General features: G+C 36.2%; 3 protein-coding genes across 3 annotated transcripts; 2 read left to right on the top strand and 1 right to left on the bottom strand.

Moving 5' to 3' along the window:
* Positions 1-11,676, bottom strand: syt13 (synaptotagmin XIII). The gene is made up of 6 exons (XM_052561991.1): positions 11,285-11,676; positions 8,597-8,801; positions 7,471-7,608; positions 5,837-6,153; positions 2,810-2,933; positions 1-2,585 (listed from the first exon to the last, which is right to left on the bottom strand). The coding sequence occupies exons 1-6, from the start codon at positions 11,456-11,458 to the stop codon at positions 2,281-2,283; spliced, it is 1,263 nt and encodes a 420-aa protein (XP_052417951.1). The 5' UTR covers positions 11,459-11,676; the 3' UTR covers positions 1-2,280.
* Positions 11,677-14,376: 2,700 nt separating this feature from the next.
* Positions 14,377-23,133, top strand: fbxo3 (F-box protein 3). The gene is made up of 11 exons (XM_052561990.1): positions 14,377-14,531; positions 15,411-15,500; positions 15,649-15,812; positions 16,501-16,615; positions 17,200-17,404; positions 18,474-18,519; positions 18,617-18,701; positions 19,297-19,419; positions 20,771-20,886; positions 21,201-21,391; positions 21,486-23,133. Exons 1-11 carry the CDS (start codon positions 14,440-14,442, stop codon positions 21,612-21,614), a joined length of 1,356 nt encoding a protein of 451 aa, XP_052417950.1. The 5' UTR covers positions 14,377-14,439; the 3' UTR covers positions 21,615-23,133.
* A 1,930-nt stretch (positions 23,134-25,063) lies between these two features.
* Positions 25,064-27,660, top strand: LOC127961172 (CD59 molecule (CD59 blood group)). The gene is made up of 4 exons (XM_052560162.1): positions 25,064-25,174; positions 26,480-26,585; positions 26,694-26,795; positions 26,910-27,660. Exons 2-4 carry the CDS (start codon positions 26,531-26,533, stop codon positions 27,107-27,109), a joined length of 357 nt encoding a protein of 118 aa, XP_052416122.1. The 5' UTR covers positions 25,064-25,174; positions 26,480-26,530; the 3' UTR covers positions 27,110-27,660.
* Positions 27,661-27,773: the final 113 nt, after the last annotated feature.

Below are 27,773 nucleotides of genomic sequence, written 5' to 3'. Positions count from 1 at the left end.
TTGAGAAAGGAATATTTATTTCACACCAACACACGGCTATTTATCTGTGGGTTAAAAATACATTGCTGTCCGTATGAAATCGTGAGTGTTGTGCAAAGTCATAGGCTATAGATGGATCATATTGCAGTGATTAACATTCCACTGGTCATCCCTCACTGGAAAAGTCTCAGGCACAGAAAATATGGTAATTCAATAACCATTACAACCGTAAATCTTCAAACGTGACTGAAGGGCAAAACAAGATTGTTATCTAATGGATTTACCCACAAGACGGGGGATTTCACTGCTTCTAACTGCTACCCAAAGAACCTCTACAAATATATTTACAGCTGAATTTATCAAAATAATTACACATAAACATCTTTTAATGATCTAATGATTAAATGGATTATTAATCATTAAAACATTGCTTTTAATTTGATGATATTAAGAAGTTTAAATAATGGAAGTCTGAAGAATAATTTATGATAGTTGGAGATTGTATTGTCATCAGGTCATACAAAACAGATTAAGACTAAAATACACACAATGAATCTATATCGTGTGGGACTTATTTTAATATTTGCCTGCAGCTGATTGATTGGTTTTAGCATTTGGCTGAATGACACAGTGTTGGTTATAGCACAAAATATCCTTTCCAGATAGATGCACAATACACTGTATTTGATTTTAGTGGCATTTGGCAATTTGAATTGGAATTGGAAAGAAGTAAGCATATGCTAACTTGGGTTAAAGTTCATACGTTAAGGTTACCATTAAGGGACCAATATCTTTAATGAATCAAAATTTCAACATTTTACAATACTGAGCTATAGATCTGTAGTTTGATAAGTGAGATATATGGAAGCTCATTTTTGCCACAGAATAAAGGAATAAAAATGGTAATTGTGACTTTATCACAATTCTGAGTTTATAACAATTGCACAAAAAAAAGATCAGAAGTGCAAAATGTTAACTTATAATTGCAAGTTTTTATCAGAGAGGGAGAACTGTGAGATATAAAGAATTGTGAGATAACAAGAAATAATCTGAATTCAAAGTTAATGTCTCGCAATCGTTTTCTAAGACTTGTTAGATTATATCTCGCAATTCTGTGTCTGTGCTTTTTATTCACAATTCAGATTTTGATTTGCAATTACCATTTACACATTTGCAATTACCTTTATTATAATTATGCTTAAAAATAAAAATAAAATACAATAAAAAAACAGATTTTCAAAGGTCCCCAAACTGAGTAATTTTCATTCCAGTTAGGAGTTCAAAATGTCCTTAAGTATAATAATGGTAGAAAGCATCATCCTCCATTTCATTCAAGTGAATAATGATGATAAATGATAAACTTCATGGAGCTTCATGTTGTGATCTATCATCCTGCTAATACACATATATAGTATACATATTCTGCTGTTTATATATATTTACATTTTTTTTTAATTAGAAGACAGTGGTAGATTTACATTTTTTTTTCTGTATACATGCATCTTGAAAAGCGTAAAGCTGCCCTATTGAGACCCTGTATATTTATTTAGTGTGTTACTGGTTACTAAGAGGATCCATAAGCCTTTAAAACAGGAAAACCAAAACTACTTGCTATTAAACTTAAAAATGTATTATTTATATTTAAATGTTTTTTTTTTTTTTTACTCTGTAACTGTTCCCAACCACATAAAACTGACAGAAAAACTCTGCCTGCAGATCATATAAGGGCTACATCTGACAAAGGTTGTTTTACCCTAATATTATGAGGAACATCTGTTCTGCCAAACCTGGTTAGATACAATAGTTTAACATTTGTCCTGATCTGATCCAGTCAGGCTTTACACTCTACAGTGTGTCAGATCAGAGCCGTTTGCCTCTCTCTCCCATCAGTCACTATGATATTGACTGGGTGGGCTGTTCAGTCATATTTTATATCTGACAAGTCTTAGGAGATGAGGTTGGCTCCAAGTTGGACCAGTGTTAAATAGCATTGAGTAATTTGAAGACACATTAACAACAACACCAAAGGTAAATGCAGCACTGTGTACATTAAAATACTCTAAACTACTGTGTAACAATATTAGTACTGTATGTGACTGTCTCCCACAGCTTTTACCTTCAGAGAAAAGTTTCATGATACGTAACGATAACAACTGCATTCACTCATTATATCTAGTTAATTATTTATCATATTGGAGTACTACATATTTTTACACAGGAATAGAATACTATCATAAAACTCCAACCAACCATGTTAAGCCAATCATTGCATGTAGGTGATGATTTGTAGAACCTGTATTCTTAGGTGTAAAGTGGATGCCACATTGCAATTTGCTTGCGTGGATTATCTAGCATCTGTTTCCAGTGCTGCAGGCCGGTGCCGGAGGTGTGGAGCCCCAGCATGCAGCGGCCCAGAGGGAGCAGGGTCCCGGGACTGGCCAGGTTCAGTACCTCCAACTCCACGCTGGATTTAGCCAAAAGCTCACTGGGCAGCTCCAACATCATCATCTCATTCCAGACCGGATTCATCTTGTGCTTCACTCGCCGCGTCTGCTTCTTCTTCAGCTTGGCATTTTGGTGTTTCAAGGTCAGCTTTACCGATAAATCTATAGGAAAACATACATATTTATTTATTTAGAACCAGTGTTTTTGAATGACATTTGAATGTTTTTTTTTAAGTTATTACATAGGCTGCATTTACAGTATTGTGAAATATTATTTCACTTTACATCTATAATACAGATAATAATATAATAGTTGATTTTGGATTATTTTTAATGTTCACACATTAATTTAAGTATTGATATGGTCATATGTTGGTAGTAAATACCTATGTTGTCTTTCAGTTTGTCTGAATGAAGTCCTCTAGCCTTCATTACCACCACCCCAAGTCTATTGGCTGCTGGCAGATAACTGAGTGACAATAGTAGTTCTCCAGCTGATGATGCCACTTCCTGCAGAAAAAGACAAAGAAACCTTTGGTTAAAGCTTTTTTTCAATAAAAGCATTGACCTGAAAAAATAAATAAAAATAATAATAATAAATAATAAATAAATAAATAATAATAATAATAATAATAAAAAATAATATATATATATATATATATATATATATATATATATATATATATATATATATATATATATATATATATATATATATATATATATATATATATATATATATATATATATTGGCTCATGATATTTTACTTTTTAACTCTCTGTTCACATAAATATAGCTTTTAGATTTTGCATATTCATAAAGATCTTTCTGCAGGGTTAATGAATTTGGCTTTTGACTGCATAAATAATCATTTCATGCAAATGTTAATTTGTAAATGGTAATTTGTGAGGCAGACTGAATGTGGCTAGCTCCTTCCTCAGGGTAAAAGTTGCTGATTTAAAATTTTCATTTTGTCAGCACAGTCCTCACATTAAACACTCTGAATGATGGGATTTCATTAGCATTATGACCTTATAATAATCTGCCTCTGCCTTCACTTTGCCCCAGAATCAGCTGCATGAGCAGAACATGGCATTTTCTGTCACAAATGTGCGGAAATATAATCTGGTGCTTTTGAATTAGCTGAGACTAGACTTGATTTGTTGCATTTGATTCTCCAGTGCAGTGACGATGAACACGGTGTCAAACATTGATAAATATTATTCAAATGAACAATACTGAAAGCTTTAGGGTAATGCAATCATTATTTTGATTAACATTCTTGTAATTGAGTCAAATTAGCACAGTAATATTCAAACTGATAAAGTCTGGACATGAATTGAAATCACATTCAGTGCATGCAGACATCTGCCCATATACGACAGTACATAAGTTTCTGTATCATTTCCTCATTCATCAATGATATTTAGCTGCAAGAATGGAATTAGAAGGTAGAAAATAAAAGAGTCCAAGGTCTTCATAAGCCAAAGCCCTATCCTGAATAATCAAACATGAATCATATGGTAAATAAGGGCACTCAAAAGAATAAAGAGTATGTGAACAAATGAGCAAATAATATATTTTTAATAGTGCTTATACAACCCAGTTCAACCTGCGTCATCCTTTTCATCACAGGCCTGGAATGTTACATACAGTACATGCAAAATACACACACACACAAACCAAATACTTCCAGGCCCGCTCAGGCATTACTTCCTCCCTCCCTCCCTCTCTCTCTCTCTCTCTCTCTCTCTCTGTCTCTTTCTCTCTCTTGCTCTCTGCAGTCCAGTGGTAGTTAGTAATTCTTGGCATGTCTGTGTGTGTGTCTGTTAGAACCGGATCTCCTCTGGGAGGTGTGATGACGCAGATAAAGATCTTTTGCTCTAGGACTATGAAATCGTCAACAGATCACACAGCAGTGGGGGTGGACTGCATGTGTGTGTGTGTGTGTGTGTGTGTGTGTGTGTGTGTGTGTAGGGTTTGGGACCCAGGAGGTTGATTCAAAGCTAACAAGGTGTAGAGGCAGCACAATATCTTAAAATAAAGTCTCAGATCAATTCTTCTTCCACCTTTTATGACCCTCACAAATATGGATGTCCAAAAGAAATGTCTGAGCTATTTCTAAACTGTCAATATGTGCACTTTGCGCTTGTGGAGACTGAGATACACATAATCACACTCTCAGCATCCCATAATAAAGTCATAATAAAATAAGAAGAATATTACTGCCGTACTAATATTGTAATATTGTATCTTTTTTATATTGTATTTTTATATTATGTAATATTGTTACAAAACATTGGAGTCATCATGATTAAAATAGCTTTAAAAAAAAAAAAGTTTGTTAACACTCTACAATACATTTTCCAAGTAGTTTCAATGCATGATTAATGCCTTGTAATGCACCTTATAATGCATTTTATGATCTCATGGATAATTGTAATCACAGTTAAAATACATTTTTAGAAAATAAAATGCATTAAAACACATGACAAACAAACCTTCAAATATTATAATACATTTTAACTTTGGTTATACTTATTTATGAAAAGATATAATGCATTAAAACACATTATGAATATCTTTATAAATCATTATACGTACATAAAATGTAAAATTGCACCAAATGTACAAATTACACAGTTTGTACAGTATGGAAACCATTACGCCTGTAGAGTCCCCATAAAACATAAAAACCAACATGTGTGCGTGGGTGCATCAGTAACAATCCAACACAAAACACCAGCATGATTCATTGACTGACTTTCCACCTCTCTAACCTAGAAATACATGTTTAAAGGTCATGCATGCTCATGGGATCTCAGTCAGGCTGAACACTGTTTAAAGTCAAATGAATATAGTACAAACTCTACAAATTTCCTTTCAACAGTCCATTGATATATTTTACTGCATCTACAAGTACATACATACTGTAGGCATTGTCCACACCAATGCGGTTTTATCATCCACTAAGTTAAATTCCAATTTATTACATAGCTTACTGGAGCACTATATTCTGATTGGTCAAATGGCACTCAGTGGGTGTATATTTGTGTAATTGTTTATTTGTGATGGCAAGTTGTGTCTCTCTATTTTGCAACAGTTTTTAAAACGTTAAATACCAATAAATCATAAAATGTTTGCATATTTGTATTCTGAAGAAGTTTTTGTTTTGAGAATGTAAATATTTAACAAGAAAATATTTTTTCGCTCTAATCAGTATTTTACATCCATGTATGTATTATTAGCACACAGTAAACCCCAAAAGGAATTATGATATCAAATATCACACTGATGAAGTTTATTTTGTGATTACGACCAGCTGACAAAGTTGAGATGAACTGTATCACTCAGCTGAAATGAACAGTGCTGAATGTTGCGGTCATGGACATATTAAGCAATGATTCCTCACCTGTTTGGGTGGCTGTAAATCAACCCAGCAATCAGCGTCCAACATCATGCTTATATCAGCCAGCTTAAACCGCATCGTGCCCAGAGTGGAATTATGGGAGAATCGATCACAGCAGTGAAGTGAGAGAGCCACCTCTCCATCTAGACTGTCTGTGTCTTCTGTGCCCTCCATGGGGAGAGCGAACACCAGCTCCTCTCCCCACTGCACATGCGCTGCCAGCTTGTGGACGGCTGTGTGAGCATGCTTCTGCTCTTCAGAGATGCTCACACACCCTGATATATATCCCTCACATCCGGCCTCCACTGATATATTCTCAGCTGTGGAAAAAAGAGAATATGAGTCACATTATAATAAGGAGCAGGATGACAAACTGGGCCACATGAAGCTGCTCCAAGCCACCGAAAGCTCACTTGCTCTCTTTTTTATGACTCCTCACTTTCATTCATTTCTACATCTCAGCCGGCATGACTGATCCTCTCCCCATTTTCCTGTTTGGATGAGTGGAATAGAGGTTTTGAGTTTAAAGCAGATTTACGCTCATTACCAATAATGATGCGTATCAATCACGGCTGCTACTATTGAAATGGTAATTCTGTGATTAAGAGGCTTTAAGCTGCCTGAAAGAGGCTTTTATTTCTCTCAAACATTGGTTTAATCACAGAGAGTTTGAATATCAAAACCTCTCTCTGTTCCAGCCTTGAAAGCAGAGCAAAACCACTGTACAGTGACACCTCTATCCCACAAACACAACACACCTGGCTGAGCCATAAATGATTACAAGAACAACACCAAAGCCTGCTTTTTACAGATATCTGCTCATGTTATGTGACCTTGAAAAAATGCTCCTAGAGCATAGCTAGGGGATGAGTGCAGAATTGCTTGTATCTGCATCTGATGTGTTTGTTACTGCCTTTGCATTGATATTTTGCCCTGATTTGCAGTGAGCACAGACTCCAGACATTTTTTTAAGCTTAAGACTCAGCATCTAAAGGATATCAGTTTGCTTGAGCTGCATACATTAAGCTGAATTTAAAACACATATGGTCTTTAATTGACACAAACTTCTTGAGGCATGTTTTTGTGCGAGCTTGTTTGTTCATTTGAATAAATCTGTTGATCCAGTTCAGTGTGAATTATTATTTTGAGAAACAATCTAACTCGGTTGTCAATTTTTACTAAATTCACTGAATCAATGATTTGGTAGTAGCAGCCAAATTATCTGTAAATAACTTATTTTAGTATTATTTATATAATGTTATAGTATGTATTAATATTATTTTGGGCTAGGTTTTATTAATTTTTTTATTTTAAAGTTTTTTTCAATATTTACATTCAATATATTCAGCACTAATTTATTTAATTTCAAGTTTTGTGTATTTTTGTGTTTATGTGTGTAATCACATTTCTGAAGTTAAAAAGATGATGAAGAGTGAAGTGCTGATATATTAGTCTTGTTACAACTTGACAGCATTTCCACAGGGATCCAGGATATTGACACTTATTGTATGTATCCTTTGAAACACTAGTTGGTAAATTATCTTCAAAGGCATGCTGCACAATGTAGTCTGAGTTTCACCTGCAATTCACAGGTGCCCCAATATATTTCTAGAAACATGTAGATGAATGTTCATTACCTTCTACAATGCTGATGTGTAGCTCTCCATTTTCTTTGTGCAGGCTGATGGAGAAGTGCAGTTTGGGATATAGGATGGAGCTACTTGTCGTCATGGCACCAGTTTGCTCAGATGTACATGGAGTTTCATCTGTGGAAACTAATATGAAGAAAATGAATATAAGTGAGATTCAACTCTGGGTAAATAAAGACTATTTTAGGTGCACAATTTCTTATTAAAATCCTTTGGATTCTTTAATCCAGCAATACAGACTATAGTTACTCCTGGTTCTCCTGGGACTTTTCACTGTTTGTATGCATTAGTGGTGAGGATTGTTAAGTGACTTTTTCTGCAGCTTACATTGATGAGCCAGTAGGTGGCGACAAGTATCTTTTTAAAGTGAGTCATGGAACCAGTGATATAACTGTATCAATCAATAACATTGATTAAGTTAGGATTCATTCGTGAGTGCTGCTTGAAGACAAACAGCATCATAAATACACAATGTATCTAAAATGATCCTATGCAAGCAATCATACGTGATATCACGCTGTTGGTCTGCCAACGCAGCACAGCATTGAGAAAAACAGTACACATGCTTTTACATTTTTCAAAAAAGTTAGCACTTATTATCTTTCTTTTTCTGCATCTGATAGTGGGCGGATAAACGTCAAGTCTTGCTCAGAAAGGAAGGTCTTGATCATGAATTATTATATTGTATGTAGCTTAACCTTCACATGATGTGATATAAACTGTGAGTCAGATGTCAATGAACAGTCATGATTATATTAGCAGGTTTTATTACTTTAATGCGAGAGGCTATCAACTGTCTCTGTGGCATATCTGCACAGATTTTAACAGCAGCAGCAAATGACACTAGTGTCTAACATGTTAATGGTATTTAATGGCTGAAATTCCAGTTTGCATCTAATGCCTTAAGGGGTGAGATGAATTTGTCAGCCCCATAAATAGTCAGCTCGGATTTTCCTGAATTCAGACTGGCTGAAATTAGCTGGTCTCTCTCTTCCTGGCTGGAATGCATTGGAAGTCTGGATTGCACAGAAAACCTCGTCGTCACACAAACACACCCGCACACATACAGCCTCCCCCATTAAGTTCAATTAGATTTTAGCTGTCATTTCCTTACCTTGCCGTGGGAGGGAGAAGACCTCCTCACGTTCGGTTGCCTGGTTACAGGTGTCGAGCTCAGCAGCAGACGTGTCGTTGGCAGCTCCATGTTCTTTGTAGTTTACTACCTCTTGAGAAGTGACAGAAGGTTTGGGGCGGTAGATTTGAGGAAACTTCAAAGATGCTTGAGGCTGGATGGGTTCTGTGCATTTCTGCACACTGAACTAAAACATGTACATAAAAAAGAAAGAGAAAAAAAACATGATTGGTTATGAGAATAGACAGGTAAAAAAAAAATTATTTCACTCTAACCGTCAGGTTTTCACCCTGCTGAGAATTTGTTTTTAATTATGATGGAATATCTAGAAAACACTGATCATGCCAGGTATTATCTTTACAGTACCAATACAGCAAAGAATATATGCAATAGAATTAGACTATCAGCCCAATGATAAAAAAAGGTAATATTGGCTCAGCGTGAATGAATCATTTCCATATTCAAACCTTATATTACACAGACATATTCTGTACTCTGCATTATTTTTAACCACCTTGACATGAAACGGGCATTTAAAAGTGATGAGAAATACAGGGACAATAATCCATCCCTTGTGAAATCAACTATTCCCCCTTCAAATTCTGTTTGTTCTGTTTTAATAATCAAAAAGTGTGACTACCGAATTAAATAAATAAACCTTTTAATGATAATGTAATCATTTATTAACCTTTTAACAATAATAGTGCTCTTTTTTATGTTTTTAATGTTTTATAATGTAATACAAATACCATAAATAAAACTAGTAATCAAATGAATGCATAAAACATTAACAGTTCAATTATTTAAAATTTCAATATACATATATCGTTTTGATGCTGAAAAAACACTGCAAGGGTGATAGGATAGACTTCCCTCTGAGATATTTCAGCCTCTTTTGATATGCCCAATTAAAATGTAAGCTGAGGCAGACATTAGCGAAAACTGATTAATTGACTGATTAATTAACTGTTAATTTGCTGATTGTGTGTAACAAACACCACACTGAAGAATAATGTGATTGTCTGTGCATGTGTATCAGTATACAGTATATATTTAGCGTTAGGTCAATCTCATATTGGATTTTAAAGCAGGCGGGCACTGTCTCACTGCACCAGTATTTATTATTAATAAAGTGGGAGATGTAGGAAGATGAGAGGTGTATAAGAATATCCTCTCTCGCTCCTTTCTCTGTGCACTCTATTTCAGCATGATAACAGCCCACCTGAGGGAAATGGAGTGCTCTGGTATTGATTTTTTCATTCATGCTTTCCTGTTTTTTTCAGGCTCTAGACTTCAATACCTCAATGAAACACACAGTCATAAGAAAGCCCCTAAGTTAATAAAGACATTTTGCTGTTGATAAATTTTGATGCCCTGTTTGTGTGACATCTATTTTTGATATCCCTATTGGTCTTCATTCAGCAATCTGCAAGGAATTATTACTGACTGCATAAATATACAAAGATATTAATATATAAAGGCTATGAAAGGAAGTGTGTGTGTGGATGGGTCGGTTTTTGCAAACATCATGACAACCAAAGTGTCCCCAAAAGGACAGTAAAATCTGAAATAATGTACATTGTGGTCCCTATGAGAAAAACATCTTAATAAACATTAAAAAAAAAAAAACATAAAATGTTCAATTGCAAAAATGTTTCAGTAAGGTTTACATTTACAACCAGTGGATGGGAAATATCATTAGCTCGAGATAAACAATACAAGTCAATAGAAAGACATGACAGAAGTCATGAGAGAAGAACAATTGTGTGTGTGAGTCGTGACTCTAGACTGTTTCAGGGAAAGCTCAGGAGATACCCAACAACACCAGCGTGTGAGTATGTACACGAGTGTGTGCACATACACAAAAACACACACAGACGAATCATTTCTAAATTAATTACCTATTATAAAAGCACTCTGGAGAAGATTCTAATAATAGAACACTTGTCCCTCACCGTTCCTAACTTGCCTGTTACTGGATGAACTCAATGTTCTTTGAAACCATCAAGAGTTCTGTGAGAGAGCTGATCTGATTTGAGAACACAGATGGTTGATTTTGATCATTCTCTTTTGATTTGCAGCACTGATATTAATAAAAAATATTTTTTAGGAAAATAAGTAAGCATGAATGCCCACCCCTAACATAACTGTCATATGGGGAGTGAGCAAATCACATGAAAAGGCATAAATGAGATCATACAAATTAACCAACGGTTCATCAAATTATGAAATACAAATTGACATGAGATTGTTTTGGTTTTTCTGCTCCTACTACACCAAGCATCAGTAATATGACATAAGGTGACATATTCACAAATACAGCAGCCATTAAATTTGATTTACAATGTATGTACTATGTAATCATAGAATAGAACATAATTTTCAGTACATTTACACCATAATGTTATATTATGAGCAGGCATGATGACACAGTCATCCAGTAAAGATACATGCAAAAAAATAATTTTTAGTACAGTATCATTGTTTCTGCCTCAGTGAGCTAACCTGTGTTATGTAAGTGCCACTTCCATCCTTCCACTCAGGTGAGTCAGAACATTTCGCTCGTTGCATACCCCAGCCTGTGTTCTCATCTCTGTTTGTTCATTTACAAGCTCTTGTCTGTGCCTGCATTTAAAACCAAACCTGGTCCATGATGAGTATTGGTCTTACCTGTGTCAGAGTATGCAGGATACTGGGTTTGGCTTTCTCTGGGTCAGTCTCGTCCCCTCTCTCAAGTTTCCCCTTTTTACAGCTCTTGCAAAGCAGGGAGAGACCACACAGAGTCAACACTCCAGACACGGTTCCCAGCGTAGCCCCCAACAGCGCTGTCGCAGACACGAGCATTCCCACCTTCAAACAGACACCCAAACACACCGAATCAAGTGCAGAGGAGAGAAGAGGAGCAAACAGGAGGAACAATGCACTCTTCAATGATGTGACTCCATGGTGAGAGAGGAGGAGAAGGAGGAGGAGAGAGGAGATGAGTGGAGAGCTGCTAGAGTCATAGAGTGGCACGTGTATGTGTGTGTGTGTTCGTGATGCAATGTCTGAAACTCAGCCTGGCAGACAGAGCTTAAAGGGAGATAATCAAAGGGGAGGGGCTTAGATGGCTGGCACTGGCAACCCCTCCTCAATAAGGAGAAGTCTGTCACTGCCGCCCACCCTTTTCATCAACAAAGTGGCTGTACGTCAGCCTTTACGTCAGAGCTGCATGAACTCACCTTCACACACTGGGCGTGCTGTAGCAGATCTTCATATATACACTCACAGTATAGAGAGATTCTTAAAATAATGAGTTATGTAGTGTAGGAGTGTTGTTATGAAGAGAGGCTGTTTTATTGATGCATTTGGCAGATGCTTTTATCCAATGCACATTACATCGCAATTGATCAGTTCACGAATTTGCTGGGAATCCATGACCTTGGCATTGCTAGCACTATGTGCTGCTGTTTGAGCTAAAAAGTTAAACAACATTAAAAACAGGGTTAGATTTTATAAATATGGTTATTTTTACATTTGCGTTTCTGATATCTAGGCCTTTATTTTTTGTGATTTTGCCTGGTGCCACCAAACTTATGGCATTAGGTTTGTTCATACACTTCTCTCACTTTCTTGTGTGCCAATAGTGCATATGGTAAAAAGAAATAAACAAGATTCTCACATTCTTACTGACACATTCATTTGTACACATTATTATTATTATTATTTTTTTACAATAATTTACAATAATAATATTTACAATAATAACACAAAATGACTTTTGACTGATTTTATTACAAGATAAGATTTAGACAGATGTCTCTGCATTTGTCCTCATGAAAGCATAAGTGAAGATTCTGAGATTAGAGGAGAGATGTTTTTTTGAACAGAGGAACAGCACCTCACTGGCATCCATCATGCTACTAATAATGACAATGGTATGACTGTAGAATTAGGCAATGTTATTTTGTCAGGTCTTTTGTTTCTAACTGCTTTTGTAATATCTTTAAGGTTTGGAACTCGTTCCTTTTAAAGCATGGAGCTGTTTGTGATTCATGAAGCGGCAATGTTTGACGGATTTGACCTTGAGAACACCAGAGAGAAAATGGACCTGTGACGCCATCTTCAGGTGATATAAAACAGGTGGTAAACACATTATTTCAGCCTTATAAATTACTTGAATAAATGGCAAAGTTGTCTTAAAATAACAGAACTGTTCGGCTCTGTTAACGCTTGTTAAACCACTCTCACAAATGTTTCACACGTTAGCAACATAACTACTGAAAATACAGCGAGCAGCGATTGCCGTGAGCAGGGTTCTTTTAGCGAAAGATAATGTTATTATGTTTGGATCTAAATTAAACTGATGACAGTTTTTCATAAGACAATTAGAGGGGGGGTGAAATGCTATTTCATGCATACTGAGTTTTTTACACTGTTAAAGAGTTGGATTCCCATGCTAAACATGGACAAAGTTTCAAAAATTAAGTTGTACGTTTGAAGGAGTATTTTTGTTCCCAAAATACTCCTTCCGGTTTGTCACAAGTTTCTGAAAGTTATTTTCGAGTATGGCTCTGTGTGACGTTAGATGGAGCGGAATTTCCTTATATGGGTCCTAAGGCACTTCTGCCGGAAGAGCGCGCGCTCCAGTATAGCGAGGCTGAGCAGCACAGACATTTCACTGATCAGAGCGATTCACCGATCAGAGCGAGAGCGTCGCGAAAAGTCACAAAAGAAGTGTGTTTTTGGTTGCCAGGGCAAGACAACCCTGCACAGATTACCAAAAAAAAAAACAGCATTAAGGGACCAGTGGATGGAGTTTATTTTTACAGAGCATCAACAGAGTTGTGCAAGTGTTTTTGTTTGTTCCCTGCATTTCGAAGATGCTTGTTCACAAGGACCAGTTTGACGACGGATTTGCGTATCATTTATTTCTTAAGGATGATGCAATCCCAAGGAAAAAGGGTCACGATTGTGTGTTGGAACCGCAGGCGGTGAGTAAAACTGCTTCAAATATCTCTGTCTCCTTGTTAGTGCGTCCCGTCCCATGCCAGAGACGCGGGTTCGAGCCCCGCTCGGAGCGAGTCGTTGCTGCTGCTGCTTTCGTTCAGTTTCAGCCTCGGGATCTGATTCTGGATCATAAATAAACGGCTGAATCTGACTGTAAGCCATGGTTTGTTTTGGATGATGGGTTTTCCCTCAGGGTAATGTCACAGCTTCCACATGCTGTCAACGCAAAAGCCTATTCGCGCTCGTGATTCTTTAGCTCCGCCCACACGTCACGCCTCCAGCCGGTCGAGTTTTTCCGGGAAAAATCGGTACAGATTATCTTTCTCTTATGAATATAATAAAACTAAAGACTTTTTGTATTTATGAAGGATGCAGTACTACTCTATATGTACTCAAGATTAACAGGATATTGAGTGAAAACGAGCATTTCACCCCCCCTTTTAAGTATAGGCTGGAGATTATTCGTCTTTTGTGTTCTGTGGTTTAGACCCTTATAAACAAGACTAATTAATTAATAACTTTATACTATATATATATATATATATATATATATATATATATATATATATATATATATATATATATATATATATATTTGTGTGTGTGTAATAAATAAAAAAATAAAAAATAAAAGACAAAAGGAAGGATTCAGGATCGTTACGTGATGTCGAAAACAAAATCTTTAGATACCTTACTGCTCACATCGTACATTTTTGCTTGGTTAATCGTTAGTGTGGCAACATGTGCGCAATATTTGATAACAGAGCAGCGTGCGGACACGCCCTCTTGTCGTCGCAGTGAAGGGGCGGGGCTTCAGTTCTGCATTCGCTACAAAGATGGCAACGTCCATAGTGCTCAGCCTGGATAACTTACCGTCTGATCCCTTACTGCTGGTGCTGTCATTTCTGGACTTCCGTGATCTGATAAGGTAGTTATTCAACTTCAGCCATTCTGTCAGTCTCTGCAATAAAAGTTTCTTGAATAAGCTTGAAAAATAATATTCCCCGCATAGTTAGCTATCAATGCTAACAGCATAGGTTGTGATGTTACTCAAACAGGTAACTTACTATTGATAGACAAATACAATTATACTGCGATAATGTTAATTTCCCGTCGCTATGAAAGGACACACATCTGTGTCAGCTGTTACACTTGATCATCTCATGCATCTTATGTTTGAAGATAGAAGTGCATGACTTCATGTAAGTTGACAGTCTAGTGCGATAAGCGGCAAAGCAAAAGCTTTATTTCTGCTGCAGCCGCACGGTGAAGGCAACTGTTTGCGCTTTGGGGATGATAAATCGAGTTATGCTTTGATGATAAATATTTTTATATTTCTCGGAAATGGGCAGTGATGATCACGTGACGCTGGTCAGCTGGAATTTTGAGTGACATAGCCAGTAATGTTACTAAGTTTTCCCTCGGTGTTAATGCAGCTACCTTAAAGTACTTTACATATTTTCATCATTTTAAACAATACATTATGACGTTTACATAATATTTTTGTTTTTTATATTTTAATTTTAAATATAGTGGGTACCTTTTAAGAATGATATGTTTAATTTTGGGGTAAACTATCCCCTTAACTTTAAGATTTGTTCTTAATAGTTTGAGAATAGTAAGTCACAATCATAATTGCGCTTTTTATTACATTCTACAAAAATCCAGTTGAAGGTTGATCAAGGCAATGATCAGATATTTATGTTTTAACATGATGCATTACCTGAATAGCCTATATGTTTCCAGCATCTTAAGTAGTTCAAGTAGTTGAAAGTGTGGTTGTTGATCTGGCTTGTTCTTTTCTCAGCTGCAGTTTTGTAAGTCGTCGACTCAGTGAGCTGACAGGCCATAACCCTCTGTGGAAGAGACTTTGTCAGAAGCACTGGCTCCTTACAGAGTAAGCTCACTCCTCGTGCCCTCAGAACTATTGATTCATTTACGGCATATGCATTTTTCTTTCTTTTTGTTACATTTTAAATTTGTTGTAATCAAAATACAGTGTAGATGACTTTTTTTTTTTTTTTTTTTTTTTTTTTTTTTAACAGGGCAGACAAAACCCACAAAGGCCTATTATGGAGGGAGCTGTTTCGGGAATATTATGCTGATCTTGGCCGTTACATTGACTATTACAGCACTCTCAAGAAAGCCTGGGATGACCTGAAGAACTACCTGAATCAGAAATGTCCCCGAATGATAGCTTCACTTAAAGGCACGATATTTGCAGTAAAATATCCAAAAACCACTAGGGTAGTGTTATATATTTTGTCCAGTTGATTACTAACAATATCTCTAATGTTTTCAACTACTTGTAAATCATGAGAAAATTCCCATTCTAAACAGTGACACGGGGCAGTGCAGTCGCCTGTCAATGACGTTAGTTACCCTTTGTTACCACCTTTACTGACGTAGAAACCACATGACAACCATGTCGTGGACAAATGCGGACATAGTGTCTAGCGTCCAGCAAACCACTAGCTTGCTTCAAGCAGTTCCTTATTTACTTCTTGCACATTTTATGTTGGATTGTGTTACTTATTTATGTATCCATCCATATATCCATAGTCTGATCGCGTCTTTGCATTGACTTTGTATGTAATCTACTTGGCCAAATCGTTGAACTCGCATTAAATCCATGATTTATCTTTACATCTGATTGATGGCCGTCAGCGGTTGGGTAGAAGACAACAAATCCCAACATTCCACGCTCCTTCTTAGCGTCATAAAACCACACGATTGTTATTGTTTTGGTAGTGCGCCCTCTAGTGGCAGGTCCTATAACCTGTACCTTTAAAGGTCTGTCCACAGTGTTATTCTCTCAACCATATTTTTGAAAACCTGTGGGTTTTCTATTAGTGTAAGTGTTGTCCACTGAATATTTTGTTTTCTTTTCCTTTTAGAGGGAGTGAGGGAGGAAGAGCTAGACACCATTGAGGCCCAGATTGGTTGCAAGCTCCCTAATGACTACCGTTGCTCCTATAGGATTCACAATGGACAGAAACTGGTGGTCCCTGGGTAAGACTTCTGAGAATATGATGTTGATCATTTCAAAATCCTATTTAGATTTTATTTTTGTTCGTAATTTACTTCAGTCATTGTAACATGGTTAGAAAATTTAAGTAATTATTTAAATGATTATAACTGATTTGAATAACATTGATTGTACACAATCAAGCAGACAAACTTAAATTATCGTCATCAGCCTCTGGTCTAAAAAAAACTGCTATAGTATCCTTTGTTGTCAACAAATGGCAAAATGACTTGGATCAGTGTACAAACAACTAACTGTAAGAAATTACCAGTAGTCACTGCGCTCAGATCATTTATACACAATATTCGAAAGGACATTCCAGAAGCACACAAGTTGGTTCAAATGAAGATCCACAGATATGTTTCTCACATTCCAATATCTCTTATATATATATATATATGTGTGTATGTATGTGTGTATATATATATATATATATCACCTCAAAAAGGTTTTTAAATTACACTCTTACTCATATTGTAAATAACAAAGGAAGCTGGGATGGAGTTAACATGCCAGTAAACCTTTAACATTATCATAACCAATCTTTGCACGATCTCCCCCTCCACAGGCTGATGGGCAGCATGGCTTTGTCCAATCACTATCGCTCAGAGGACCTGTTGGACATTGAGACCGCAGCGGGGGGATTTCAGCAGAGGAGGGGAATGCGGCAGTGTCTTCCACTCACATTTTGCTTCCACACCGGCCTCAGCCAGTACATGGCCTTGGAGAGCACAGAGGGACGAACATGCAGTGAGATCTTCTATCAGTGCCCGGTTAGATCACCACCCTCAGACCACAACAATCTGCCATGCATAAACATGCATTTATGTAAGGCTTGCCAACGGTTATGAAAAGTGAAACTCTGATACAAACCATATCATTGCTGGAGACTAAATGGTAATATTACAGGAATGGTTCACTCAAAAATGAAAAATTTGCATAACATGTACTCACCCTCAGGTCATCTATGATGTAGATGAGTTTGTTTCCTCATCAGAACAGCCTCAGAGAAATGTAACATTGCATCACCTGTTCTTCAATAAATGCTCTGCAGTCAATGGGTGCTGTCAGAATAAATAACATCTGATTAAAAAAAAAAACATCACAATAGTCACAGAGATCCAACCATTCATTTAATGTGAGTTGAGAATCTTCTTGTTAGTAATAAACCCATAATTTAGACGTTTTTACTTTAAACCATTTCTTCAGTAAAGTATGAGTCCTATTTGTATTATGCGACCCTGGACCACAAAACCAGACATTAAAAGAAAAATTTATAATTTTGACCCATACAATATATTTTTGTCTATTGCTACAAATATACCACAGCGACTTAAGACTTAAGGTTTTGTGGTCCAGGGTCACATATTGGGTTCTCCAACAAAAAAGTTACCTTGTCTGTATCCAGAGAGAATAAAGTACAGATCAAGCACCACTTAAAAGTGAAAACAGTCTAAAACAGTTCTTTTGATTATCATTCTGATGGCACCCATTCACTGCAGAGGGTTCCTTTGGTGAAGAAGTGATGCTAAAGAGTAATGATAAATTCCTCAAATCTGACGAGGAAACAAATTCACCTTAGATACTTAGATGTCCTGGAGGTAAGAGTACATTTCAATATATTTTCATTTTTTGGTCGAATTACTTCTTTAAAAGGCCTCTCAACTCCATTGTAGCAGACAGGAGGTGACTCAGTTCACCACATCGAGTACAACTCTCCTCCAGCACTAGATAAAAGAGGGGTATCTTTTCTAGCGCTATTGCAGTTTGACCAGTAGGAGGTGTTCTTGTCTCTTGCATTACAGTCCTTCTTGCTAGCTCTCATTTGTCTTTTCCTCACAGGATCAACTGGCACAAGATCCCTCAGCGATTGACGTGTTCATTACGGGTAACAAAATGGCAAAAGCCTTCATTTCTGCATTGACTGTTTTATAAACAGTCTCAGATTATATCAACTCTTCTCTCTCCTCTTTTCTCTTTATCAGGTCCTAATTTTACTGAGTGGTTTACTTCCTATGTTGACAATGTTGTAACAGGAGAATACCCCATCATTCGAGACCAGATCTTCAGGTGGTCCATATTTCGTTTTCTTATATTTAAAGACTGTCAGTCCAAATCCAATTTTTGTACATATCTGATTGGAATCCGATCATATTTAGAAAGTCTGAAAAACAAAAAAAATCATGTGAAATACAGTTTCTTCAAATCCATTTCAAGCTCCATCCATATGTATAAATCACTTTTCTGGAAATCAGTTTCAGATCAGATTTAGTGTAGCTTTTTTGCTTGTGTCACTTTCTCACACCACATATAATGTAAATGCCTCATACGTTGTTTGTAGAAAACATGCTTTATTTCTTTGCAGAAACAAGGTTGTGTTGTTGCGAAGTGCAAGTCAAGTGGGAAATGAAAATGTACTGCTGGTCTACCCACCTCTGAGTTCGGCCGAAAAGCGCCACGGGGACACAAAGTATATCTGAATATATACTGTACAATGCACAGTGTGGACAGTCAAACATTTAAAGCAGATTACTATCTGATATGCAAAAAATCTGATTTGGACTGGAAGTCTGAACAAGGCTTTACTAACTAATATCAGCATTTAAAACTTGAAAAGCATATTATAAGTGCCCCATTACATTTTATCCCCTTTATGTTTGTTCAGGTATGTTCATGACAAGCGCTGTGTAGCAACCACTGGTGACATCACCGTATCAGTCTCTACCTCCTTCCTGCCAGAGCTCAGTTCAGTCCATCCACCACACTTTTTCTTCACCTATAGAATCAGGTACTACATAAATCCACACATTAATCTGGCTTTGTTATCTGAATATTTAAGAGCTGAGCTGTGCATGAATGCTAATATTTTCGGTACATAATATAAGGTACATATAAAATAAAAATCACAAAAAAAATAAAACCTACACACACATACACACATGTCTGGTCAGCTATCCTTGTGGGGACTCTCCATAGGCGTAATGGTTTTTATACTGTACAGACCGTATTTTCTATCGTCCTTCACCAACCCTACCCCTAAACCTAACCCTCACAGGAAACTTTCTGCATTTTTAGATTTTCAAGAAACTTCATTCTGTGTAATTTATTAGCTTGTTTACCCGTGGGGACCTCAATTTAGGTCCCCACCGTGACACAAGTCCCCATGAGTTTGTGTGTATTCAGGTTTAAGTCCCCACCAGAATAGAAAAACAAGTACACACACACACACACACACACACACACACACACACACACACACACACACACACACATACATATATATATATATATATATATATATATATATATATATATATATATATATATATATAAATATATATATATATATATATATATATATATATATATATATATATATATATATATATATATATATATATATATATATATAAATTGATCAAAATGAGCTTTCTGGACTAAAATAAATGAGGGTCACTTTAAGCCTTAGGGTCATTTTGACCTGGGAGGGACAATTTTGTTACAGATACGGGAGGTACAGGAGGTACACAAAGGTTTAAAAAATTGGCATTAGCGAAAACAATGCTATGTGTATAATTGCATATTTAACTATGAAATTAGATTTAACCCCAGTTACCAGCAAGTCGCTGTCTTAATGAGTTATTTCATTAAGTAATTTAAACAGCTTGTTTAAACAGCAAATTAATTCAGTCATTGAGTCATTTATTAAACTGTTATTAAATTGTAACATGCAGTATTAATTTTACTGCTTTATATATTCACTATGAATTTTGCAATTACGCTTTTATTTGGTAGAGAACAGCATTGTTGTTTATGTGATATTGCTTTTCTATATATTTTTTTGTAAATGGAAGACAAAAACTCTAAAACGAAAAGTTTTGTTTGATATTGGCAAACCCAGTTATGTTGTTAAATCCATTTCGTTATTATCAAAGGTAATGCATATCACATGTGGCACACTTCCTCTGTTTATTCTCCCAGTGTCTTACTAAAAAGTAGAGATCTCAGTGCTTAATTTTTACACGTAGTTACACTAAAATGATCGAGCTGTCTTCTGCTGTAACTTGCTATAATGCAACACAGCTGTACTAAGACTTGACATAGGATGATACAATGAGCTGTACCATCTTATGCATCAGGATTGAAATGGCAAAGTCGGCCCTGCCAGAGAATGCATGCCAGCTAGACAGTCGGTACTGGAAGATCACAAATGCAAACGGAAATGTGGAGGAGGTCCGTGGCCCTGGTGTTGTGGGTAAGAGCACATCCCTGTAAGTTAAGAGTAAATCAGAACAGTTTTCATCGGAAACAGAGTTCTCAAGATACACAGGGCAACTTTTTGAGCTATGTTGCCAGGCGAGACACAGGGCCTACAACCGCTCTAAAACATCCAGATAGAAATTTGTTGCCCATTCTCAATGAAAGTGCTCATGCAATATTGTTTAAAAAATGTTGCCCATGTATCATCAGCCTAACTGTATCTTTCTGTCCATATGATTCATTGTGACAGCTACTCTACTTCCTAAAGAATGTCCTGCATCTGTTTTTTTGCGTGTGATGTACATGCAGGTGAGTTTCCAGTGATGACACCCGGTAAAGTTCACGAGTACGCCAGCTGCACCACGTTTTCCACCACCTCGGAGTTCATGGAAGGCCACTACACATTCCACCGGCTCAACAACAAAGAGGAAGTGTTTGACGTGTCAATCCCACGCTTCCACATGGTGTGCCCACCTTTCCGTGAATCAACGGTGCGGTCGGTAAGTCGCTATTTATAACGAATATCCAGGATGCTAACGTGTTGACATTTTGTTATTTTAAATCCCTCATTCTGTGTTTGCCTCTCTCGTTTAGAGCTCAGTCAGTGAGGTGTCTGCTCCTTATGATGACGAGAACTCATCGGACACAGACGACTACGAGGAGGGAGAAATGCGTGGCATGAACATGGCTGACCCAGGAGGACGCTGCCCTCGGCATATCTGATGCACTTTTACATGCCCCGGCCAACACCGGCCCACAGATACTGACGCACAGACGCTCTCACACAAACAGGGGAGCGGGAGGACAAACAGAGCTTTTAGGCCTCCATTGTTTATTGTGCCGCGCTCTTGTGCCTGTCACCTCTTGAGCGTTTTCTCCAGTTTCTGAGGGCATGTGTCTGGTTGTGGCATATCTGTGTCTCGTGTGAGATCATTGTACGATTGTGTTCGAGTCTGCAAGTGTGTTGTGTGATCGAGAGTGAGGGAGTTTATCGAATGTGTGTGAGATTGACCTGCCAAGGTAGCTAAAGAAATAGTTCAGCCCAAAATTGATATGTTACTCCTCTTCGTTCCAAAACTGTATGGAGTATGGTCCTGTGGAACACAAAAGAATATTTGAGTGTATTTTGTCCATGCAGTGAAAGTCCAGTGTTGTTTTGGGCTTATTGGTCAAAAACAGAAAAGACATGTTCGACAGAAGTAAGACAATCATTCAGGTTTGGGACGACATGGTGACAGATTATTTTTGTTGAACTATCCCTTTAAGTCCTTACAATTACAGAGCACGAGGAGAAATTATGATATTACTATTAGCATAAAAGTACACACACACTGTATCACTGTGTGTGTTTATATATTTATAGATATATAGATTGAATATGTAACAGAAAGGCTCAAATAAATAGATCCCATTAATTTCCTCCACAAGGCCTCAGGTATTGTGTAGCGTGTATGAGCTTGTGTACATGTTTGTTCTTGTGGTGTCTGTACTAAGGATTCGGGGACGAGCTGAGGTCCAGGTCTTGAGTAGTGAGAAAGATTTGTTTAAAGAGGAGTAAAAAGCACATGGTCCAAAACCAGCCAAACATCAGCTAACCTGTTCAAGCAATCAGTTAACCTTGGTTTTATTTTAGTTGCTTGCTCTAGTTCTCTACTCGTTCAGAGGTGATTTTGGCCTGTTTTTGAGAAACACTGGATGGGGATGTAAACTGAAGGTCAGCCGGAATACACTGATGTAGTGTAAAGGATCTGTTTAGCTCTGGTTATCTCAAGGGCTGGAGGTCACACAGACTGGTGTGTATAACAAAATAAGTTAATTTTATGAGAAGTTTATGGCATTATTGTGACTTTCCACATTTTTTTTTCTTTATATCCTGTGCAAGACGTAAATGATCAGAAAAAGTCTTTGTTGTAAAGTTCAGTTTTTCCAAAGGAAATCTAGGCAGACTTTAAGAATTTTTCAGCTTTTTCCCTTCCCTTTCCCTTCCTAATGGGGATGAGCTAATCTTGCCTAGAGATATGTACGATTTTGATTTTCATGTTTATGACTGCAGCTATATGTTATCATCTTTGTAAAATAATGCTGTGCAGTGAGATTTTTCAACCGTTTGCTATTATGTTCTGTTTAGGCCTATTGAATCTCTCAGATTAGTTGATAACTTCTGTTTTTTATTTTGTATGTGTGGTTTTTTTTATTTTTATTTTTTTTATTTGGAGTAAATAAAAAATTTATGGTGTATCAATACTGTGTTTCACTACGAATATTATTATTTTTTATTTTTTGTTGTGATCAGGATTCTTTCTACGATCTCAGCACAAAGAGGCCTTTGATCTATTTTTCACCAGCCAGTCTCAGTCCTCAGTACGCTCTGGGATATCTCGAAAAACACTTATTGTTCTCACAACACAAAACGTAGTCATTTCTGCCACTCCGACCCGAACCCCTAACCCTATCCCACCCTGATAGTATCAGTTGTCATGGAAACATGTTGAAGAGGCCTTGTTGTGGTCAGACTGATGTTCCTTTGTTAAGCCGTTTTGTTTTCTGGCACACATCTCCTCCAATCTCTTCACTCATTCATTTCAACTATTCTGAAAGAGAGAAAGTGCTAAATTTCTGTAACGTATCTTAAGTACTTTGACAAACTATTCATTTTGAAGTGCCCACACTAGGGCCAATACATCAGACATGCAGGCCTTTCTTGCCAAATTTAATGGTTCTTTATTCCTACTTGTGAGTGATCTAATAATAGCATCTAATAATACACATAATCTAAGCATAAGTACAGAGCACATTTAGGGCTTATCAGAGATACCAAATGATTGGATGTTTCACCCTGGTCCGTGACCACTACCTCTCCTTGGGCATCAAAAATTTATTTAGTGACACTTATGGAAATATGATAATATTTTGTAATTATCATTTAAATCTGTCAAATTTTTAAAGAGTTGTTATAAATCAACATCTCAGGAAAATGATATGGGGTTTCAAATAAAAATATGACTTTCTGTTATGAAACAGGAGGCTGATTTCATACGTCTTCATATGAGGACACCCGGAATAAAAGCATGTCTATTACGCATTTTGGGAGACATGACAAATGGACAGGGAAAGAAATTATATTTCCATATTCTATGAGATATTAAATATTATTATAAATTTTTTGTCAATTATTACTCCCATTTTTACACTTCTATTTTCATTACATGTTGCCCCCCCCCAAAAAACCCCATTAATATGCAAATTAGATTTAGTTTATAGATACGTTGAATATAATGAGTAAATCTAACCTAAAATTATCATTTTACACATACACATTGTACAGAAAGAATAATAGTATCTTGAATTATTCCATTTTAACAGTTGAGAATCATCTTTATGCAAAGTTTGGTAAAACCTTGAAACCTAAAATTGTATTGGTGATTTAAAAAATCAATTGTTTTTGCCTATGCATGTTCATTCATGTCTTTTTTTTTTTAAAGAAATTGAGTCCAATGTCCTCTACAGAGGACAAAGCGTAGCTTATGAATGAAATATCTTGATTGATTGATTTTTCTTTTTTTACATAATTTTTAATGCTCTATGGCGAAAATTCAGCATTTTATAAGGAAAAAAGTCTTTAAGAGGAACTGAGCATATGTGCATGTAGCATAAAGTCAGGAGTGCTGATCGACAGGAATGGCTCAAGTCAGAAAAGGTTAATAACAAGAATTTTTAAGAGAGACGAATGACATTAATGTGTCTTGTTTATGCATGTAAGAATATAAACATTGAAAATGTATGTAGAATGGTGTTTTTTGTTTGTTTGTTCTTAATATATTGATGAGGAATAGAAAACTGTAATATTCAGCTTTCTATCACAGGATTCTGAGTAAATGTTATAGAAAAGGTGGCAGATTCATCTGTAAGAACAAAATAGCAATAGAATTAAACAGTTACATAAATCACAATGACACTATCAATATTGTACTACAGAATAGCTCAGTTTTAGGATGACCTGTCCCTGATTCTAATGTACAGTTGCATTTGCTTAATTCTTTTAATAATGCATTGTTACAGCAATATTATTTATTCTTTTTAGCTCTTTAAATATTAACACAAATTACCAAAAAAAAAAAAAGTCATTAAAATATTTTAGGAGAGTAGAATGGTATACAATAAAAGCACAAAAGATTCATTGAAGAGCATTGTGGGCGTGTTTACAGGAGCATGAGTGGCTCAGTCTCTCCAGTTTTCAGACTGGTTTGGATGTGTCTTTGGTTGGATACCTTCTTCACCCTGGGGTAAGACTGAATAACTGAGAGATTATGTGTATTCATTGCTTGTAAACCAGGCTGATTTAGATTGCCTTTTTACAAAAATATAAAGCATTAAATATATCGACTTTCCCAGGGACAGCTATATACATATATATATATATATATATATATATGTGTGTATATATTATTATTATTATTTTTTTGAGGTTATGGTTGAAAATTACGATAAAATGTGGCATTTGATTTAAAGTGATCATTGGTTTCAGTCTTATGAATATTATTGATTCTGAAAAGAAAATCAATCCATAATTTCATGAAAGGGAGACAAGCTGTCACGGGTCAGAGAGTCAAATAAATTCTTAACTTTTTGTAGTTGGTTATCTCACCAAATTCTTCTTTTTTTTTTTTCTTGTGTGAATCCTACCGAAATTATAATTTAAATAAAGTTTCTGGGTAAGCAATAAAACACAGGTGTACATTAAGAGCAGTATATCATATAAGTATATCGTATATACAATCAGTAAATTGTTGTGTCCTCAGAACAACCATGTTTATTATTGTTATTAATTTGTATATGTATATATATATATATATATATATATATATATATATATATGCATGCCACATTGTGGCAAGTGTTATGCCATAAATTTAACATATGTTATGTATAATATATATTGTATATTTATGATTCAAGTTCCAGTATGTTAATAAAAGGCTGACATGTTTAGAATGAAGTTCGAAAGACAAATAATACAACAGAATAGATTAAGTAATGTCTAAAGCTTAATGATTTTGTGAAAAACCAAGCGAACAACAATAATGGTTGTGGTCAGAGTTGCAGTAATAATAGGGGACAAAACGGGATGTATCTCAGCAAAACTACGTACTGCTTAGATTACCCACAATTCTTTGTCTTAAAAAAAAAAAATCTAAATTGTCATCATATGCTTATCATCATGTGGTTCCAAACAAGTATAATTCTGTTTCTTCGAAACAAGCAAACAAACAAATAAATACATACATACAATTTTTGAAGAATAATGGTAACCAAGCAGTTTTGGTGAGGGATGACCCACAAAATAACATTATGATCCACAGAAGAAAGAAAGTCTCACATTTTTGATGGTAACAAAATGATGGTAAGAAGCAACTACAGGCATGGTGTTTATGCATTAACCTGTTACAAGTCTGAAACATTCTGAATGTGAGGGTTTGAGATCAGCCTGCACATTTCTATTTGTTTTATTTATTTATTTTTTAATTTAGCAAAAATGTTAACATTTCATGCAGTAACATAAAAACTAATTCAAATTGTACTTTACTCAGATTCCTCTGTCTCTCTCTGTCTGAGGATTAGACTGGTAAACTGAAGGCATTATGAAAGCTTCTGTTGGAGTGTGTGTGGTGTTCGTTCTGGCTCTGGTGGGGCTTGGTATGTATTGTCATCATGAAGCCTGTGTGCACCATGCATAAGATGTGTTCTTATCATATTTTGCATTACAATTCTTTAAAAAATGTATCTCTGTCTTTGTCTTTTAAGGCTCTGCCATTAAATGTCACAGTTGTAAGGACTACATGGGCACATGCTCTAAAACTCGAAACTGCTACTATGATGATGCCTGTTTGTCCGTCTACGAGAGAGGTCCCAGCTTGCTCACTCTTAGAGAATAATGTCTTTCTGTATTCTAACAAACCATTTCCATGACCCTTCGATCCTTGCATAACATATCTCTCTGCTCACCCCCTTTTCTTCTAGGTGGTGACACTTACAGGCAGTGTATAAAGTACTCTGATTGTAACTACAACACAATCAGGGAGAAGTTTCCCGATATTTCCAGCTTCAAGTTCTCCTGCTGTACCACTGACCTGTGTAACGCAGCAGCTGTGTCCGTGTCCAGCCGCTCTGTGGTGGCAATACTGCTCTCACTAGCCCTCTTCTGGTGGGGTGTTCTCTAAAACGCTTCTGCACTGTTCCTCGTAAAGCTGGTAGTGGTATCATGCAGTGAGAATGCAGAGATCTTCTATATCTTGAGTTAAGTGGTCAAAGAAGCATTCACAGCTTAAATCTCAGCTGTATGTTAAAACTATGTGTGCTCACTGCTAAAGCGTGTAAGCTAAAGCTTGTATTTTTTTTTAAAGTTTTGCACTTAACAGTGAAAGGGAAACCATTTGATCATAATTTATTGTATTCAGTGCTGCTTTATGTATGTGTACTCTTTCACGGCTAATCCTGTTACCCAGAAAAGTGGTACGACTGAGTGGGTTATGAGGGATGCTGACATTTTCAAAGGGTTAATGTATCATATCATCGTCATTTTCATAAAATCCCTTTACGCCTGCTTTTCCTCTGCCTTGTTCATGAATGACTGTTTTAAAACTTAAAATCATTGCGTGCAATATTTAGACGTCTTTTCAGTGTGCTGATTAGCTTCTTGTTACCACTATAGCCAGCGAAACTTACTGAACCTTTATGGAAACAATAAAAGGAACATGCAGTTTTAAACATATTGAGAGTTTGAGAATTTTGTTTAATATTTACAATGATTCCTTATAGCTGTTTATAAGCAACTTATTATGCTGAAGCTTAGGGTTCAGTGTGTGATTTATGTTGTAAGGCGAA

This window comes from Carassius gibelio, chromosome B7 (genome assembly GCF_023724105.1).
Source record: "Carassius gibelio isolate Cgi1373 ecotype wild population from Czech Republic chromosome B7, carGib1.2-hapl.c, whole genome shotgun sequence".
NCBI classification, from domain to species: Eukaryota; Metazoa; Chordata; class Actinopteri; order Cypriniformes; family Cyprinidae; genus Carassius; species Carassius gibelio.
The sequence above is the reverse complement of the archived record's forward strand: the minus strand, read 5'-3'. Positions and strand labels throughout refer to the sequence as shown.

What these genes read in the sequence shown, in the direction of transcription:
- syt13 (XM_052561991.1), bottom strand. Translation starts at nt 11,458, where the DNA reads ATGCTCGTGTCTGCGACAGCGCTGTTGGGGGCTACGCTGGGAACCGTG. An exon ending in ATTTACAGCCACCCAAACAG is followed by an intron (nt 2,934 to 5,836) that starts GTGAGGAATCAT and finishes CTTTTTCTGCAG; the next exon opens with GAAGTGGCATCATCAGCTGG. An exon ending in CAAACTGAAAGACAACATAG is followed by an intron (nt 2,586 to 2,809) that starts GTATTTACTACC and finishes GTTTTCCTATAG; the next exon opens with ATTTATCGGTAAAGCTGACC.
- fbxo3 (XM_052561990.1), top strand. Translation starts at nt 14,440, where the DNA reads ATGGCAACGTCCATAGTGCTCAGCCTGGATAACTTACCGTCTGATCCC. An exon ending in GACTTCCGTGATCTGATAAG is followed by an intron (nt 14,532 to 15,410) that starts GTAGTTATTCAA and finishes TTCTTTTCTCAG; the next exon opens with CTGCAGTTTTGTAAGTCGTC. An exon ending in TTCTTCACCTATAGAATCAG is followed by an intron (nt 19,420 to 20,770) that starts GTACTACATAAA and finishes CTTATGCATCAG; the next exon opens with GATTGAAATGGCAAAGTCGG.
- LOC127961172 (XM_052560162.1), top strand. Translation starts at nt 26,531, where the DNA reads ATGAAAGCTTCTGTTGGAGTGTGTGTGGTGTTCGTTCTGGCTCTGGTG. An exon ending in TCTGGCTCTGGTGGGGCTTG is followed by an intron (nt 26,586 to 26,693) that starts GTATGTATTGTC and finishes TTGTCTTTTAAG; the next exon opens with GCTCTGCCATTAAATGTCAC. An exon ending in TTTGTCCGTCTACGAGAGAG is followed by an intron (nt 26,796 to 26,909) that starts GTCCCAGCTTGC and finishes CTTTTCTTCTAG; the next exon opens with GTGGTGACACTTACAGGCAG.